Source organism: Lactuca virosa, chromosome 8, assembly GCF_052849685.1.
Source record: "Lactuca virosa cultivar CGN04683 chromosome 8, Lactuca_virosa_CGN04683_v6, whole genome shotgun sequence".
NCBI lineage: Eukaryota > Viridiplantae > Streptophyta > Magnoliopsida > Asterales > Asteraceae > Lactuca > Lactuca virosa.
The window spans coordinates 216416781-216434805 of NC_136433.1; the positions used below are offsets into that span (position 1 = coordinate 216416781).

Consider the following 18025-nt stretch of genomic DNA (forward strand, 5'->3'; position numbering starts at 1 on the left):
CAGAGTAGGAACTCCGGAATATGTAGTCCGGAACGAAGACCACAGCTCCGGAATGCTATGTTTCGGAGCAAGTGGTCATTTTATCAAAAAGAATGTTTGTTATTTTAGTTAAAATGGTCGTTTATAAGGGTTAAATTACTCAATTTCCCTAAAAAAAATGAATTAGAGATAAAGTAAGAGCATCTTCAAATCAATGTAGATATCACTCCAACCATTTTGTAAACTTTAACATTTTAACCCTTAGCTATTTTAGCCCATGAATAATCATCGGTAAGCTCCAAAATTTTAATCAAGTTAATGTTTTAATACTAAATATTAATGTTTTATATGAATTAATTATATTTTTTATATTTGTTAATGTTTTATATGAATTTATTATATTTGTACATATTTTTTTTGTATATATATATATATATATATATATATATATATATATATATATATATATATATTTGTTTGTTTAATAATATTAATAATGGTGAATTTAAAATAATATAGCTATTTACATTTTTAATAAAATACTACTACTACTAATAGTAGAAATAATAATAATAATAATAATAATAATAATAAATAGTTACAATAATAATAACAATAAGGTATTTTTTTTGCAGAAAAGTCTCAATATTTTAAATCAATTTATGAAATAGTATTAAACTAGATTATGAACCCCGTAAAATGCGAGGGGACATATAAAAAAATACATATAAAGCTATAAAAAAGTTGGCAAAATAAAAATAACAAAAATAATGGATACAGACTTAACGTTATTGGTAACATTGAAATGTCTGGAAAAAAAAACAATGAAATGTCTGAATATCTATAGTCGTTGAATGACCTCTTTGTAAACAACATTTTTTGTTTTATTTGTTGGACGACCTTTATCATCACATATAAGTACCTTCAATCTTTTTTAGTTGTGACGCCGAGAAACGACATATAACTGATCACGAATGAAGACCTTTTTGAAAAGGGTCATAATGCATACTTTTACCTTTGTAGGACCTTTTTGAAAAAAAAAAAAAAAAATTTGCAACTAAAACATTAACCGCATCAAAATTATGGGAGTCAAAATTATGGGACTTTACTTAATATTTCCTTATTTTTATTGTACTTCCCTTTTTTTTTAACAAGAAGACAAAATATAGAGTAAATTACACGAATGGTCCCTATAGTTTAGAGTAATTTGCGTGTTTGGTCTCTGACTTATTTTTTAACTCGGAAGGTCCTTACTATTTGTTTTTGTTACGCACTTGATCTCTGTCTTACCTAAAAAGACTATTTTTTTCCCTTTGATTTTTTAATTTATTTAAATAAACACACCTCCAACCCCACCCCTCACCTTATCTTAACTACCCTACCATTTTTCTTTATTTAAATAATAGTCTTTTTAGGTAAGACAGGGACCAAACGCGTAACAAAAACAAACAGTAGGGACCAAGCGCGTAACAAAAACAAATAGTAGGGACCTTCCGAGTTAAAAAAATAAGTTAGAGATCAAGCGTGCAAATTACCCTAAACCATAGGGACCATTCGTGTAATTTACTCCAAAATATATGATTAAACTAAGAACCCAGCAGGAAGGTGGAAGAGTACAATGGTAATAAAAAAACCACTAACTAGATATCTTAAACAAAACAAAACTAAGCCATTGGAAATGGTAAAATTGGCAATATTAACAATACCAAAGACAACACCAGAGAATGATTGGGATCTTCAAAGGGATGAATTGCATCAATATGGCGATCTTGAAATTTATTCAGTATACATATTGCAACCCAAACAATAATCCTAAAGGAGACTCGATGTTGGTCTGCTGGGATAAAACAAAGATATAGGGGAATCATAGATTTGAGCCTGCATTTTGTGAAGCATCCAGTTCTAGCTTATTCCACCTGAGACCCTAAACCAACTATTGTTTGATGAAATAGATATCAGAACATTTGAAGCTGCAAAAGATATTGATGCATTCGTCTTTTGCTTCAATTAATAAATGAAACGTGACCACCTGATAAGCAAAGGAATCCTCAAATCACACGCAACTCCAAGGCATAACCAAAGACACCAATATTATGAGTAATTAATAAGATGTTCTTCACCAACCGAATTCCTTTGAAATATTTGTCGTTGTAACTAACGGCACCAGCACTTTTTATTGGATTGGATATACAATAGGAAATAAACGAAAAAACACACAAGCCAAAAATATATCCATTCGTAGAATATTACACCACACAAATAAAAAAAACACACTAGAAGAAGTGTTAATTGTTTGTAGTCCAAATTCCTAGCAGATGTCTACCCAACAAATGAAACACACCCCAAACACACGCCACATATTATCTATCCCGGCCCCAACACCTAAGCCCCACCGGCCACCACGCACGCCACAAGGTAACAGAACATACATTAGTTTACATCCTACTTACATTTAGACCTTTAAACTTTATTATTTTGTGATTAGTTAATCTATTTTATTGAATATGTAAAATAAAATGATATTTTATAGAAATTTATGTCATTGAAAAGGATTATTTTTAAAACTTATAAAAATAACATAAATATCAAAGACTAAAAGATATTATCCTTGCATAAAATTTTATAGTTTTTTATTATTTAAATTATTAATTTTAATTAATATTATTTTTCTGAAAGTATGATATGTTTGAAAAGGTGACATGAGGGTTTTTTTTTTTTCTTTTTTTAAATATTTAAGAAAGATAAAGATAAATTAATTAATTTTTAAAATTTTTTTCCCCGAAAATATTAACCATCAATGAATGCTTGACAACATATTTTTGTTAGATAAAAGTTAATAAAAAGTTAATGTGATAAAAATAATAAGTTTTTTATACGATTTTCTTTGTTGAGTATTAAACGTTTCATTTATTTCATACCTTTCATTATTATTTTTTTTGTATAAAATTTCAATTATCTATATAGCATTTAAAACACATTTATTTATTTTATATCATCATGTCTCATCATCGGTGGTTTTTGCTCTATCATGTCTCCATAATTACAAACATATTTCATAATAGCTTGGGAGCTTGAGCATAATCTTCGATGAAACTCCAAATTAAATGTACTCTTGATCGAGGACTTTTTTCTTCATTATTTAACGGACTAATTTAGGGGTTGTGTGTTTAGCATTTAACTGATTTAAAAAAAAAAGGTTGGTCAAATGATCTAGATTGTTTGTTACTTTGTTTACATTTTAATAAAGGGTTTGAAAAAAGAAAATACATCTGAATCAGATATCAAATCCCATTTGAAAAACAAAACGACATGATATTCCCTCAACTCTTTCTTCTCTTGCCTCCCACGTTCGTTTTTCTCTACTTGTTCTTCCTCACAGGCGACGCTAAAGGAGCTTGGCTTTCTATTGAACTTTTTTACTTAGGAAACCTTCCACGACTTTTGCTCACATGTCAATTTAATGAAGACTTTAAAAAGACCCATGTGGATGCTTTTGCAGACCGACGTGTTCTTTTTATTAAGTGTTAGGTCCATATATAGCCAGATGATTAAAATCAATGATAAATAATATGAACATAGAATTGACACATTAGGTGGTTAACTAAATCCAAGGAAAGAAACTATTAAATTGTTGATCAAAGTTGTAGTATATAATATTTGGGAACACAATGAGTTTTGGATAAGAAGCATTAAATAAGATATATTGATATATATGTGAGTTTAGGCGGCAAAATCTTTGGATGGAAGTAATTGGGATACTTTGGTGAAGAGTGAAGTTTTGGTTTGAAATCGGAAACTATGAAACTTTAGTGGTCAATGTATGAAAGTTGGAAGTAAAAGTTTATGAACTCATTATTTGTTCTCTTTCGGTTCTCCCTTATGATTATAGATGATAAAGAGAAAAACATCAGTTTTTTAACCGAGGGGAAACAAAATTTTGGCGAAAGTATAGCGAAATTCTATGTTGAATTGATAAAATTGTTCACAAATAAGGTAATATTCTAGTAGTAAACAAATTTGGGTGTAAATTGTTAAGGGATTTTCTAATATGTGCCCTTAGGCACATATAAGAAGAATTAAGGGAAGAATTAATTATAAGAAATATTATTATAATTAAATGTGATAAACATTAATTATGTATAATAATATTATAATTAAATATAAAATACATTAATTATAAAAAAAATATTATTTATAATTAATGTTTATCATATTTGATTATTGTAATATTATTCATAATTAATACTTTAATTATTCATAATTAATACTTTAATTAATGTTTCTTATATGTATATTTAGGATAGAAAATCTCAATTGTTAATTAGACAAGTTTAGATGGAATGGTGAAGTTTTAAAATCTGGATGTCAAAGGGCTTTTACATGAATGACATTGTTTAAATAACTAAAATATTGTTTATTCTGTTTTACCTACTTGAAATGAGCAAAATGGAAAATGCTTTCTTTTTTAGTGTAATGTCATGGTTCATCTGACCAAAATATTATTTTTATTCTGTTTTACCTGTTTGATATGAATAAAATGACAAAAATGGTTATTTTGACAAAAATAGCAAAATTTGATTTAAATGGTTAGAATTACTAAAGTGGTCAAAATGCTTCTTTTTTACGTGTTATGTCATGATTCAACTAACCAAAATTGTAACGTCCAAAAAATTAAGACTAGAAATTTTGATTTATAAATTAATAGAACCATTATCTAAAACAACATCATAGAAACCATAGTGAATCAGAGTGTATCAATAAAACATCTAAGTACATCATAATAATCTAAAATGTGGAACAATGTGGTGTGTGCACTACAATCATCCGGAGCTCTTCCCCTTCGAACTAGAAATACCTGAAACATAAACTGAAAACCGTAAGCATAAAGTTTAGTGAGTTCCCAAAAATACCACATACCATACATATCAAACATATAATGGGCCTCGCACGGCATCGAGCCCCGCTCGGAAAAGATTTGTCAGTCATCAGGCCCAGCCCGATATACATATAAACACATGCAAAATCACAAATATAAATAGCATACAATATAATCATCAGGCCTCGCCCGACATCGATCCCCGCTCGGAAAAGATCTGTCAGTCATCAGGCCCAGCCCGGTATACATATAAACACATGCAAAATCACAAATATAAATAGCATACAATATAATCATCAGGCCACGCCCGGCATCGGGCCCAACCCGGTATACATATTACACATCAGACATGCCAGAGTCACGCATAAAACTAGCATCCTAAACATAATAAACCATGGGCCACAGTGGTGCCTTCGATCCGCTAAACTCAGTGAGGAAACTCACCTCTAGCTGTTGAATCTTTCAGATAAAATCTCGGTTTGCTGATCCAGAAAATCCCCGCGCTATCATCATCAATAATATCCAATTAATAATTTGATCTCGACCCATAATCAAGAATCTAAATTACTTGCCAATATCCAGGGTAAAAGACCATTTTACCATTTTCCTACTTGGCCCAAAATCAAGGCTAAACCCAATTACTCAAAAGGCCCAAGTTCCTTAATGGCATCTCAATGCCCATTATGTCCCATCATCCTAGTTGGGCCCAAAATCATCATGGACCTAATCCCACAAAGGCCCAAAATCAATCCATGGCTCAAGGTCAGAAGTCCAATAGCCCAACAAGGCCCAAACCCTAAAAGCCCAAAATAAACCCGAGTCCAAAAGGCCCAAACGAAGAAGCCCACTGCACTGAGTACGCTCGACGTACTCCTCGTATGTGTGGCGTACAAATCTTGACTCGAAAGCGGGTGGCTGATCCAGTACGCGCAACTTACCAGGGTTTATGCCTCACGTACTAGCCAGAGTCCCTTTTGGCCAACTTTGTCTTAACCACTTAAGCTCTTAACTTCAAAACTTCAGATCTAGTTCATTTCAAGGTATTAATGCATAAAGTTGGCAACTTTATCATCTTGCATGTGTTAATGGGACCCTAAAACCCGATTTTGCCCATTAATGCATAAAGTTGGCAACTTCATCAAGATGACACCTGCCTTTTTACACAAGGAACATCATAAGTGTTAAGATCTAGCATCCTAGCTCATGGAGGGACTCTGTGACAACCCAAAAATTTCTATCCGGTAAAGCTAATCAATCCAATCAAATGTCAGACTTGTTCCTGCTATCTTTTAGCATTGTTAGGGGTCTGTTTGAGTGTTCTAAGCCTAGTACACTTACGGATTGGGTGTAGGGATGTGTCAGCTTAAGTTCATTGGGTTGCAATCAAGCCGGAAACTCCATCACAAGGAGTTTACGGCCGCAAACTAGAGTTTACGGCCGTAAACTCTTGGTAGCCGTGAACTCCTCATGATAAGTGTGATTTTCCTTCATTTTCCTTCACTTCTCACATCTTCAAGTCAAGAACACTCATTTCTCTCTCAAGTATCATCAAGAACACTTCCATTTCTCTTCATTTTTGTAAGTGATTCTTTCATTATTAGTTGATATCCTTCTTGATCTAGTAAAAGCTTATGATTTCATCCGTGAATTCATCTCTTTTTGGGGTTAGATCTTCAAATCATCAAGAACACCAAGAACACATACTTGTTCTTGGGCCGTAAACACCCTAAAGGCCTCCAAAATGTGAGTATCTCTTCTATTATCTAGTTATCCATAAGAAACACTTGATTTCTATCCATGAGACAAGCATTAGTGCATAATCCTCAAGAGTTTACGGCCGTAAACTCATCTCCCTTGGCCGTAAACTCATCCCCCTTGGCCGTAAACTCAAGTGTGGCCGTGAACATACCTTCATTTGGTCGTAAACTCCCTTTAGTCAATCACATGTGATTGTAAGACTTCATTCCAAGTGTTTCCTAGTCCCTAAGGTTGTTTCCTTGCATGTTAGTTTTAAACACTAATTACATGCCTATATATATGCCATTATATGTTATTTAGGACTCGTTTGTGTCTCGGGAATTCATTCGTGGAACTTCTCATCATTACGCGAATCTTCAATTGAATCACCCACATAAGGTGAGTTCATACCCCTATAATCAATCTTTTAAATGTTTTAAATGCTTTTGGGGGGGGGGGGGGGAATACAAGTTGAACACAATGATAATTGTGTAAATTTTTATCTGTGATAACCATCACATTAAAGGATTTCTTATGCTTTTATAAGTGATCAAAATCAATTCAAAAACTCTTTTAAAGTCATGTTACTTTGTTGTTCATAAAACTCTGTTTTAAAAGTACAAGTATAACTCAGTAGATAATCAAGTCTTTTTTTTACAAATCAGGGACAGTACAAAACAAATATACTAGTTAACTATAATAGGTATAGTTTAGGGGTTCTATTCATACAATAACAAGAACAGAAAGGAACATACGATAACAAGAACAAGATAACAATAATGTGAAACCACTACTTCACGGCATAACAATATACTTGTTATATCGCGTTTTGTAACCAGAGTCTCCTGGAGGGAGAGCATGAGTTTGTGTATAGATCTATACGGGATTGACACCCCACACCTTGCTGCTAGCTACAGTGGGACTTGCAAGTCTACGGGTGACAAACGTCACATCAGTTTCGGCGCTAGTAGGTCGTCGTGTTAAACCACTAGTCAATCAGTATGATTATAACCTCATCACATTTTAACCTTAATTAACAAACTGGTTTAAGGTAGTTAGTGCTTCAGTAGTCACTTTATACAATATTACTGAATACATTCATTTTTCCCATTACATTCATATAGTTATCTTCTCACATAAAAGGAAATGCAAACTATTTTCTAGTAAATATAGTCTTAAACTTGGGAAAACATACATCATTGCAAAAGACAAACAGAACAGTCGAGTCTTAGTACATTCAGTTAGAAGGAGGCCTATAATGCTAACTTTATGATTCCTCGGTAAATACATTAGGGATATATATTAATCGGATCCGACAGACAGTAGGATGTGTGCTTTCCGCTTCATTTCCTGTTCCTTGTTTGGTTGTGGGCTTAGAGCAGATTCACCCAATCTACTATCTATTCGATCTTAGCCATATATATATCCTGTATACACCAAGTAATCATAAGGAGTATCAGGTATGGGTCAGGTCACAGCATACAAATTCAGTATACCGTTTTCTAGTACAAATACATACTTTTCAGATAGAACAGTTAGTAGGCTAAACTAGAAACTTATCAGTAAATGGTTTAATTCATTTTATTAAACCAGTATAACTTAAAGGACCTTTAGTGGTTAATTCTATAATACCTTAGTTTATACATCAGGGTTATATATAATTAATATCCGATAGGTAGTTGGATGTGTGCTTTCCGCCTTACTTCCTGTTCCTTGTTTGGTTGTGGGCTTACGGCAGATTCACACAACTAACTATCTGTTCGATATTGGATTATATATAGCTAGTATAAACTAAGTGATTATAGAAGGAGCTATTGTGGTTACCATTTTTACTAAAGGAAATATATGATTTTCTTAAAGAATGTTTTCATCAAATAAAGGAACTATTACAGTTAACTCCGTAAGTACCGAATGAATACGCCAGGGTTATATACAATGAAGATCTAACAAACAATGGGATGTGTGCCTTCCGCCTCATTTCCTGTTCCTTGTTTGGTTGTGGGCTTAGGTCAGATTCACACAATCGATTGTTTGTTTGATCTGGATTCTATATAACTTGTATCCATTTAGTACTCATAGAAGGAATTGTAGAGTCATTTTTACTTTCATTCATCATATCAGAAGATATAGGATCTTCTGGAGGAACAGGCGAACTTTTCTAAAAGAACTTACAACTTACCTTACATCACTAAAATACTTATGAACTCACCAGCTTAAATGCTGATCTACTCTTTCAAAATAACTTGTATTCTCAGGAGACTAGTAGACAGGTACGCGCGCTGGGATTCAGAAGATGGAGCATAGTCGCTTCCTGTCTTGTTTTGTTATTTACTTGGAGTCAATCTTTTGTGAATCACATACTTTGTAAACAATTTAATATTAATGCAATGGTTGTTTGTTACTTTGATTACTATGATGCATGTGTTGTGATACTACATATGACGTCCTACGCCCCCGAACGTTTCCGCCTGTAACAACGTAAATTTCCAAAACAATTTTTCATTTTAAAAATATCATAGTAATCCAATGTAACACATGTTATCTCAATAAACAAATCCCAAGATCCTCAAATAAATAAATCCTCTCAGTGTGTACGGATCATGCCGGCGCCTTCCCGTGATCCTTGCTAGTACCTGAAACACATAACACAACAACTGTAAGCATAAATGCTTAGTGAGTTCCCCAAAATACCACATGCAACACATACACCACTCGAGGTTACAATACGACCCTCCGGTCGATGTGTCTCAGCGGGACCCTCCAGTCCCGTAGCTCGTTGGACCCTCTGGTCCGGTCATAGCTCGTCGGACCCTTCGGTCCAGTCTGTGTCGTTGGACCCTTCGGTCCGGTCTATATCGTTGGGCCCTCTGGCCTGGTCTGTTCAACACATAGCATACATACAACACAATGCACATAACTCATATATATATACACATAGCATACAAGACCCTCTGGTCTACACATAAATACCACTCTAGGTAATGTATAGTGAGAAGACTCACCTCAATGAAATCGGATAAACTCTCGTGCTTAACGTCCCGACTTAGCCTCCTCCTATTATTCGGATAACATCCCCGATCAATATTCACTCATGATCTCATCTCTACAGATTGGGTAGAAGGCCATTCTACGCTTCCCTCAACTCTCCTGAATCAGTCTTGACCAGAACCCTAAACTCAACGAAAGTCAACGGTCAACTTTGACCCGACTCGTCGAGTGCACAAGGGCGATTCGGCGAGTCCATGCGGGTCCTCTGAATCCTTTCTGCCTCTCTTGGCTCGTCGAGTCATCCTTCCACTCGACGGGTTACACCTGTCACGAATCGCGGGGCAACCCCGACTCGACTCGTCGAGTCCACTTATGGACTCGGCGAGTTGCCTCCATGTTCATCCTTAAATGACCTCCTAAGGTCAGATCTGCTTCCCTAACTATCAGATCTACCCTTCAAATGTTCAAATGTCACGTAAAGGTGCAACCTTTACGTGCATGCAACCCACAACAAGTCATAAATGGAGAAATAACTCTAAAAATGGCAACCTAGTCCCCAATCTTTCATTTGCTTGCATAAAGCTGAGGGATAGTGACTCTATGGACCTCTCATGGTCCAGATCTGATGCTATTAACACAAAGGGGGCCTCATACTCACTAGATCTTACATAAAATGGAGGTAAAAACCCTAAAATCATGAAATCTATCATATCAACACGAAATAGAAGGGATTATACCTCCAGAGATGAACTCTCAAGATGATTAGCCCAGATCCAAGCTCCCTTCACGCTCTAGATGGGTGTTTCCTTCTTCCTTCTAGCAAAACTACACCAAAAGTGATGTATTAGCCTCTTCTTGCTCTCAACCCTCTCACTGCTCTCTCTAGGGTTTCTCTGGGGTGCATTGGCCGCAAATGGAGGCCATAAAGGCCTTTAAATAGGGCACAGGCCCGGGGATTTAGGGTTTCACTTTACAGCGCGGACTCGCCGAGTCCACGTATCTACTCGTCGATTCCGGTCATTAATCCAGTCAAGAACTCGCGATCCTACTCGGCGAGTCTGAGCGTCTACTCGCCGAGTCCCTCCATAAAACCCAAAATAACTAAAATAAGATACCTGGGAATCCGGATGTTACACCGCCGTTCCGGTTTGGGGGTGTGACAGACTCAAACTCCCAAAGAGAACCCAAAAGACCATAATAAGCTACAAAACAAGGCCTAATCTCAATCTAACACAAAGAGGTTCCAAGATAATAACTTTATTCCTTTTTAAGCTAGCAAACTTGATCGAAGATTTTGGATCTACACCCTCAAGTCCAACCAAAGCTTGGTCACCAAGCACCATCTTCTTCAATGCACACAAAACAACACAAAATCACTTCTGAAGCTCAAAAACACAATATGGGAGGCTAGGGTTTCGATCTTAGGGCATTAGGGAGTGGAGGCTGGCCAAAAGATACAACCAAGGCAACATAATTTGCTTAAATAGGGAACAAACCCTAAAGATTAGGGTTTGCCACTACTTAGCGTACGCCCTGAGTACTCCCACGTACACCCAATGTATGTGTAACACTCGGTTTCAGGTTTGTTACCTTTTAGTCCTTGGATCATGGTTTTTATTGCAAAAGACGTACCTCCATATGTTGGGCGTACGTATATGTACTCTTAGCGTACATGGGTGAAGTGATCGTGGAGTTGAACCATGTACGTGGGACGTACAAAGATGTACACGGAGCGTACGTGGCCAAAAGCAAAACCCTAATTTTTCGGGTATGACCAATATTTAAGCACATTTATAACCTTTGGAACCTCACCATTATCAGCCTCCACACATCTAAACGTTCCTAAGACCCTAGTTTGCTTTGGAGTGTGATCTTTGAGCTTGAAAGTGACTTTAATGGCCTTTTTTGGTGTGTTTGCAAGAAGAAGAACTTTTGGGCCTTTTGGGCCTTGAGGCCCGTTATTGCTTTTGGACCAAGAGCAGTTAGTCCAGTAAAGGAAAAATCATTTGGGCCCTTATTTTAGGAGTTTGGACTTAAGGTTTTGGCCCATGATTTGGGATTGTGACCTAATTCTTATTAGAGTAATTTGTGTATTCAGTGTGAGATTGTGGGAGCAGTAGCCGAGCAGTTAGTATTTATCAGCAGACCGAGGTGAGTCTTCTCACTATATCAATGGGTCAAAGGCACCAATTCCGACCTATTACTTGACATGAGGAATGATAGTTGTCTATGTGTTTGCTTGACTGAAATACCTCGAGGGTAGCTCGTGGCACTTGTATGGAAGACCATGGGGCTAGCCCATGGCATGGAAGACCGTAGGGGTAGCCCATGACACTTGCATATCAGACCATGGGGGTAGCCCATGGCATTCCAGGGAAAAGACCATGGGGGTAGTCCATGACATTCTAGGGAAAAGACCATGGGGGTAGCCCATGGCAATCATATGTATGTTTTGTGGTATTTTGTGATTGTATGTTATGTGGTATTTGGGGAACTCATTAAGCTTTTGCTCACAGTTTGTATTGTGGTTTCAGGTACTTTCGGTACTAAAAGGAAGGGCCCGACTTGATGGCGCAACATTCACTCCCCACTGTTTCCCGCACTTACTGATATTGTTACTCTGATAATTAGACATGTTTATTATGTAATGGATTTTGGAACACATTTTATGACTGTAATCTCCTATTTGAAAATGAAAAATTTTATCCGGTTTTTGGGCTGTTACAAAATACCACATACCATACATATCAAACATATAATGGGCCCTGCCCGTCATCGGGCCCCACCCGACATCGAGACCCGCTCGGAACAGATCTATCAGTCATCAGGCCCCGCCCGGTATACATACAAACATATAAACACATGCCAAAATCACAAAGATAAATAATATACAATATAATCATCATGTCCCGCCCGGCATCGGGCCCCACCAGTTATACATATAAACACATAACACATGCCAGAGTCACGCGGACAACTAGCATCCTAAACATAATAAACCATGGGCCGACATTGGTGCCTTCGGCCTGCTAAACCCAGTGAGGAAACTCACCTCTAGCTGCTGAATCTCTCAGATAAAATCTCGGTCTGCTGATTCGGAAAAACCTCGCGCTATCATCATTAATAATATCCAATTAAAAATTGGATCCTAACTCATAATCAAGAATCTAAATTACTTGCCCAATATCCAAGGTAAAAGACCAATTTACCCTTTTTCCTACTTGGCCCAAAATCAAGGCCCAACCTAATTACTGAGCAGGCCCAAATTTCTTAGTGGCATCCCCAGGCCCATTATGGCCCATCATCCTAGTTGGTCCCAAAATCATCATGGACCTAATCCCACGAAGGCCTAAAATCCATCCATGGCCCAAAGTCAGAAGTCCAATGGCCCAACAAGGCCCAAACCCTAAAAGCCCAAAATAACCTCGGGTCCAAAAGGCCCAAAATAACCTTGATGAAGATTCTGGATCTACAACCTCAAGTCCAACCAAAGCTTGGTCACCAAACACCACCTTCTTAAATGCACACAAAACAACACAAAATCACTTCTAAAGCTCTAAAACACACTATGGTAGGCTAGGGTTTCAATCTTAGGGTATTAGGGAGTGGAGACTGGCCAAAAGATACAACCAAGGCAACATAAGTTTCTTAAATAGGGCACAAACCCTAAAGATTAGGGTTTGCCCCTATATATAGGGCACAAACACACTATGGGAGGCTAGGGTTTCGAGCTGAGGGTTTTCACAAACTATTTGTATTTTCGCATGAGTCCTCCTCCTATATATATATATATATATATATATATATATATATATATATAATTTAAATAATAATACAAAAAGTTTTACAAAAAACTTAAATATTTTTTAAAGTATTTTATTTGTGGTTTTCACATGTTGTACCTAGTTAGATATAAAGGTAAGTTCAACAAAAAAAAAACTCTGTATTACATAATGATCGTTTAATAAAAAATAAAGAAGACTTAACGTTAAAGTAACAAATTTTTAATTATTTTATATAGACAAAACTTCGTAAATGGTCCCTGTGGTTTAACAAAATTTAAAGTTTCGTCCCTAACTTTAAAAAACCTCATGGATGGTCTATGTGGTTTCAAAACTTTTAATGGTTAGTCGTTATGGGTCACTCCGTCAGTATTTATCCGTCACTACCCCAGAGACCATTTATGAGGTTTCGCTTAATTTAAAAAAAAAGAAAAAAAAAAGAAAAATGAAATTTAATATGTAAGGGTTCTCTCTCTCTCTCTCTCTCTCTCTCTCTCTCTCTCTCTCTCTCTCTCTCTCTCTCTCTCTCTCTCTCTCTCTCTCTCTCTCTCTCTCTCTCTCTCTCTCTCTCTCTCTCTCTCTCTCTCTCAAGAACATATACATACACATACCCACAAAAAAAATAGGAAATAATTAAAGCCAAAATGATATCTCCCTCAACCTTGAGTTTATCTGGTCTCCCCCTACAATCCTCACCGCTGATTGCTGGACCAATACGTGAACCTAACCAGACGAGCCACCGTCCACCGGAGCCTGATCATCGTAAGCCTAATAAAGGCAGCTCTCAGTTAATCCGATGGTCTCGGGCTCGCGCAATCAGATCTGGATTGAAACTAGATCAACCAGATCAACGACAACTCCTGCAAAACTAGATTGACCAGTTAATTCGAACATTGCTTGTTGGATCGTGGTTGTCCGTTCCTCACTCACTTGTTCTCCGAGGTAATTCCATTGAATATATCAACTTCCATTGATTCTAGTTCATACTTCATTTATTCATAATAACATTTCGTTTTTCAAAAAGATCCCAAAAACTCTTATCACGAATTTAGATTTGATGTTTCACAATGTCGAATCAGATTGAACACATAGAATAGCTAATGGAAATAATAAAGCAAGCAACAAGAGAAGGAGCAATGCTGATTTACACACTCGTCGATGAAAACATGGCTGCTTCAGCTCGACATGCCTGCAAAAGATGGGGTGTTCCTTCCACCTACGTCCTTAGCTCGATCATAGAAGCAATCATATTGCACTTAGGCGTTTCCCCTTCCGAGCTGCCCCGTGGTGCTCCGGGCAGGAAATTCCCCCTGACCGAAGATTACTTCAAGAGAATCGATGCAATTGAATTCACCATAAAACAAGATGACGGAGCTTTACCCAAGAACTTACACAAATCAGACATTGTTCTTGCTGGTGTTTCACGAACAGGGAAGACTCCATTGTCGATGGCAAAGGGTTTGTGTGAAGGAGATGAAATCCTAACGGTATCATTCAGTTGGGTCTCGCTCAAAATCAACTCTCCTTCAACCTTCTGGAATCATGGATCAAGAACAATCTTGAATCAGTCGAATTCAAAAACGATAATCATTCACAGATTCACTCTTGAAGAAACTTGTATTCTTCCAAATGGTTTCAGAATCACCGAATCAACCCTCAAAGAGTCATACGAACAAGCATAAATGCAGAACCTGAATGTGAAGGGTGTTATAGTCACAAACCCATCTAGCCTACTAGCGACATCGCTGAGCGTGCATAAGCTCAACCTTCTCGTTGAAACCCAACACCTTCATTTGTCTTTCTATATATACAAATTAATGGGTTTTTCTCTTTCTCTCTCTAAAAGTATATGTAGGCACCTATGTTTATATGTGAAGTTTGATGTGCAGGTGTATATATATATATATATATATATATATATATATATATATATATATATATATATATATATATATATATATATAAAAGACAAAGCTGCATAAATGGTCCTGTGTAGTAAAATGACGAAAATATCCTTCAGTTAACGGCTAACACTTAACAGAGTGAGCAATAAGGACCAAACATTAAAAGTTTTGAAACCACATGGACCATCTGTGAAGTTTTTTGAATTTGAGGACTAAACTATGGATTTCGGGATACCACTGGGACCATTTATGAAGTTTTGTCTTTTATATACTAATGCTTTGGCTGACATCGAAACTTATAAAACATGGGCTTTTTCAAAAAAGTCATAAACTAAAGAAAATGAAACCCCCTGGATTATTCGGTCCTTATAAATTTAGGATTCAATCATCTTTCAAATATTAATAATTACTCATGAATTGGACTTGATTCACATATCAAATCTTATTCACTTCTACAAAATAAAACTAAAAAATAGACATAGTGCTGTTAACCTGGTTGTGTGATTTAAAAACCCTCGGTTAGCTATTACTTAATATTTACCAAAGGGTTTTTAGCCCAACGGTATCCAGTGTTGTCCTCCCTCCTTGAGGTTGAGGGTTCAAGTTTCGTCGTGGACATAGGTGAATTTAAGGTGTAGTTTAGAAGTAAATTAAATTTGCCGTTTCAAAAAAAAAAAAAAAAAACTATTGCTTAATATTTATTTTTGGCTGACTTTTGCTAGTTAGATTTTAATATAAAATCCATTGTTTTAGAAATTGAAAAGTGTATAAAACAATAATTATTAGTTTTTCAAGTTCTTTGTAAATTTAAAAAACAAAAAATATTGTTTTCCGTAACTTTTTTGAAAATTTATCAAACCAAATGAGTTTTCAAAAACTTTACTTTTTCTTAGAAAAGTTTTTCAGAAAATTAGAATTTTTTTTCCATAATCAAAGCAATCCAAATTTTTTGTTATACTTTTCCATAAGTAAATGACCGATAGAAAAATATATTACATTACCAATGTACTCATTTGATGAGGTTTTTCTTTTTTTTTAATTTCCAAATATTTCCCTTTTAATTAATTATAGAAACACATTCTTCTTTTAAAGACATTTTTATGTCATTTTATATATTTCAGCTAGTTTTATCAAATATCATTTTTTATCAGTTAATTTTTCCAGCTATCAACTAGTTTTTTATTTAACAACTAACTTTTCAGCTAGTATGTTAAACATAACCCTAATGGCCAAGAATGAAGTTTCTTGTTCCTCACATTAAAATGTTTTTTTTAATGAATTTCATCAAAGTACTACATAAACAAGGTATATTTGCTTTTAGATCTAAAATTTAACGTAGAACAATAACAATTATGAATGTACCTTCACTAAATATCTCCAATTGTTGCTTATATTATAATTATTAAACGGTAGAATATAATTGAAAATTTATTAAAAAATATAAAAAATAAAAAAAATATCTCTTCAAAGTTCAAACAATATATATGGCTTCATTGGGACACGATTCTTGATAAAATAGAAATTAATTACATTATATAAACAAGTCATCAAGATCATGCATAAGCAATCAACAACACAATTTGATACTTAATTAGACTCTTCCGCCGCCACCATACCTCGAAACTTCTTCGATCCCTGCATGAATCGCAATCATGCCAAATAACTGTGTCCCGGTTACAACTATCAAGATTGTCTCTAGAACACGCTGCAAACAACACGACACCATTAGAGGCACTTCGTTAATTTCTTGATTTAAAAATGGTTCGAATAGCAAATAGAACTACGTACCAAGGTGTTACCAGTCCAGCCGATTTCTATCTCTTTGCAGGCAAATCTGAAGAAAGATTGATAATTAACGACATATAAGTGTGAGAAGCATGAAAGTGTTTTAAAATGGTGCATTATAAGTTTCCTTCCACTTGCTAATTAAGATGCTAATTAAGAAAGATGTGTAAGTATGAAATACGTACCCCATGGCAAGCAGTGTGAGTGTCCAACTGAGTAGAGAAGAAGCAGAAGCTGCGTATAGATTGGAAGCATTCCATTGAGCTACATTATAGATTCCGGTGAGGGAGGTCACCAAGCCCAAAACCCCAGCTAAAAGAGACAAGACAACCACATAGCCCGTGGCCATATTGCCGAATGGATAGTATATCGGAAATATTCTTGCCGGAATACTTAAAACAGATGCTGCAGAAGTTACGCATCATAATATCAAAACCCTACTCATTGGTAGAAATACATGATTAAAATCGAATTCAGATATGTAATTAATATGTACCTTGTTGATGGGTGTCGTCGATGCCATGGTTAACAGCCCAGGAGGCAATAATGGTGATGATTAAAAAAAGCACGAGGTTAATGAAGAAGAGGAAGAATGTTGCAGGTTGCCCAGCTCCAGAAGCCATGGCCTGTAAAGATGATTGATCGATCACAATGTTTTGATACTTTTGATCATCTGCTTGAAGGAGCTGAAGATATATAATGGTGATTAATAACATTTGTTTTGCTTTAGGTTTAAATTTGTGGTTGGCTTCAAACCAAAGAAACGACTCAATTCTTTCCTCTTGCACCCGGCCGAGGAAAAGCATCCCTTAATTAGGGATAAACTAATGTTAGTTTGTTCATTTACATATATATTAAATTTTCGGTTAATATCATAAAACACTTATATACTAAGTTTTTTCTAAATTAAACCAGAAACATTTATTTTTCTCTAAAAAATACCATTTCTTTTACCAATAATTAGGGATGATAAA

At 35.6% G+C, this 18025-nt stretch overlaps 1 protein-coding gene and 1 pseudogene across 2 annotated transcripts; one reads left to right on the top strand and one right to left on the bottom strand.

Annotated features, from left to right (window-relative positions):
• Nucleotides 1-14005: 14005 nt before the first annotated feature.
• LOC145133327 (pyruvate, phosphate dikinase regulatory protein 1, chloroplastic-like) lies at nt 14006-15192 on the top strand (annotated as a pseudogene). The gene is made up of 2 exons (XR_013718534.1): nt 14006-14304; nt 14442-15192. The product of XR_013718534.1 is annotated as a pyruvate, phosphate dikinase regulatory protein 1, chloroplastic-like (transcript).
• A 1486-nt stretch (nt 15193-16678) lies between these two features.
• LOC145133744 (AWPM-19-like family protein) lies at nt 16679-17737 on the bottom strand. Its single transcript, XM_079068710.1, has 4 exons — nt 17548-17737; nt 17237-17456; nt 17055-17100; nt 16679-16971 (listed from the first exon to the last, which is right to left on the bottom strand). Exons 1-4 carry the CDS (start codon nt 17672-17674, stop codon nt 16858-16860), a joined length of 507 nt encoding a protein of 168 aa, XP_078924836.1. The 5' UTR covers nt 17675-17737; the 3' UTR covers nt 16679-16857.
• Between the last annotated feature and the right edge of the window lie 288 nt (nt 17738-18025).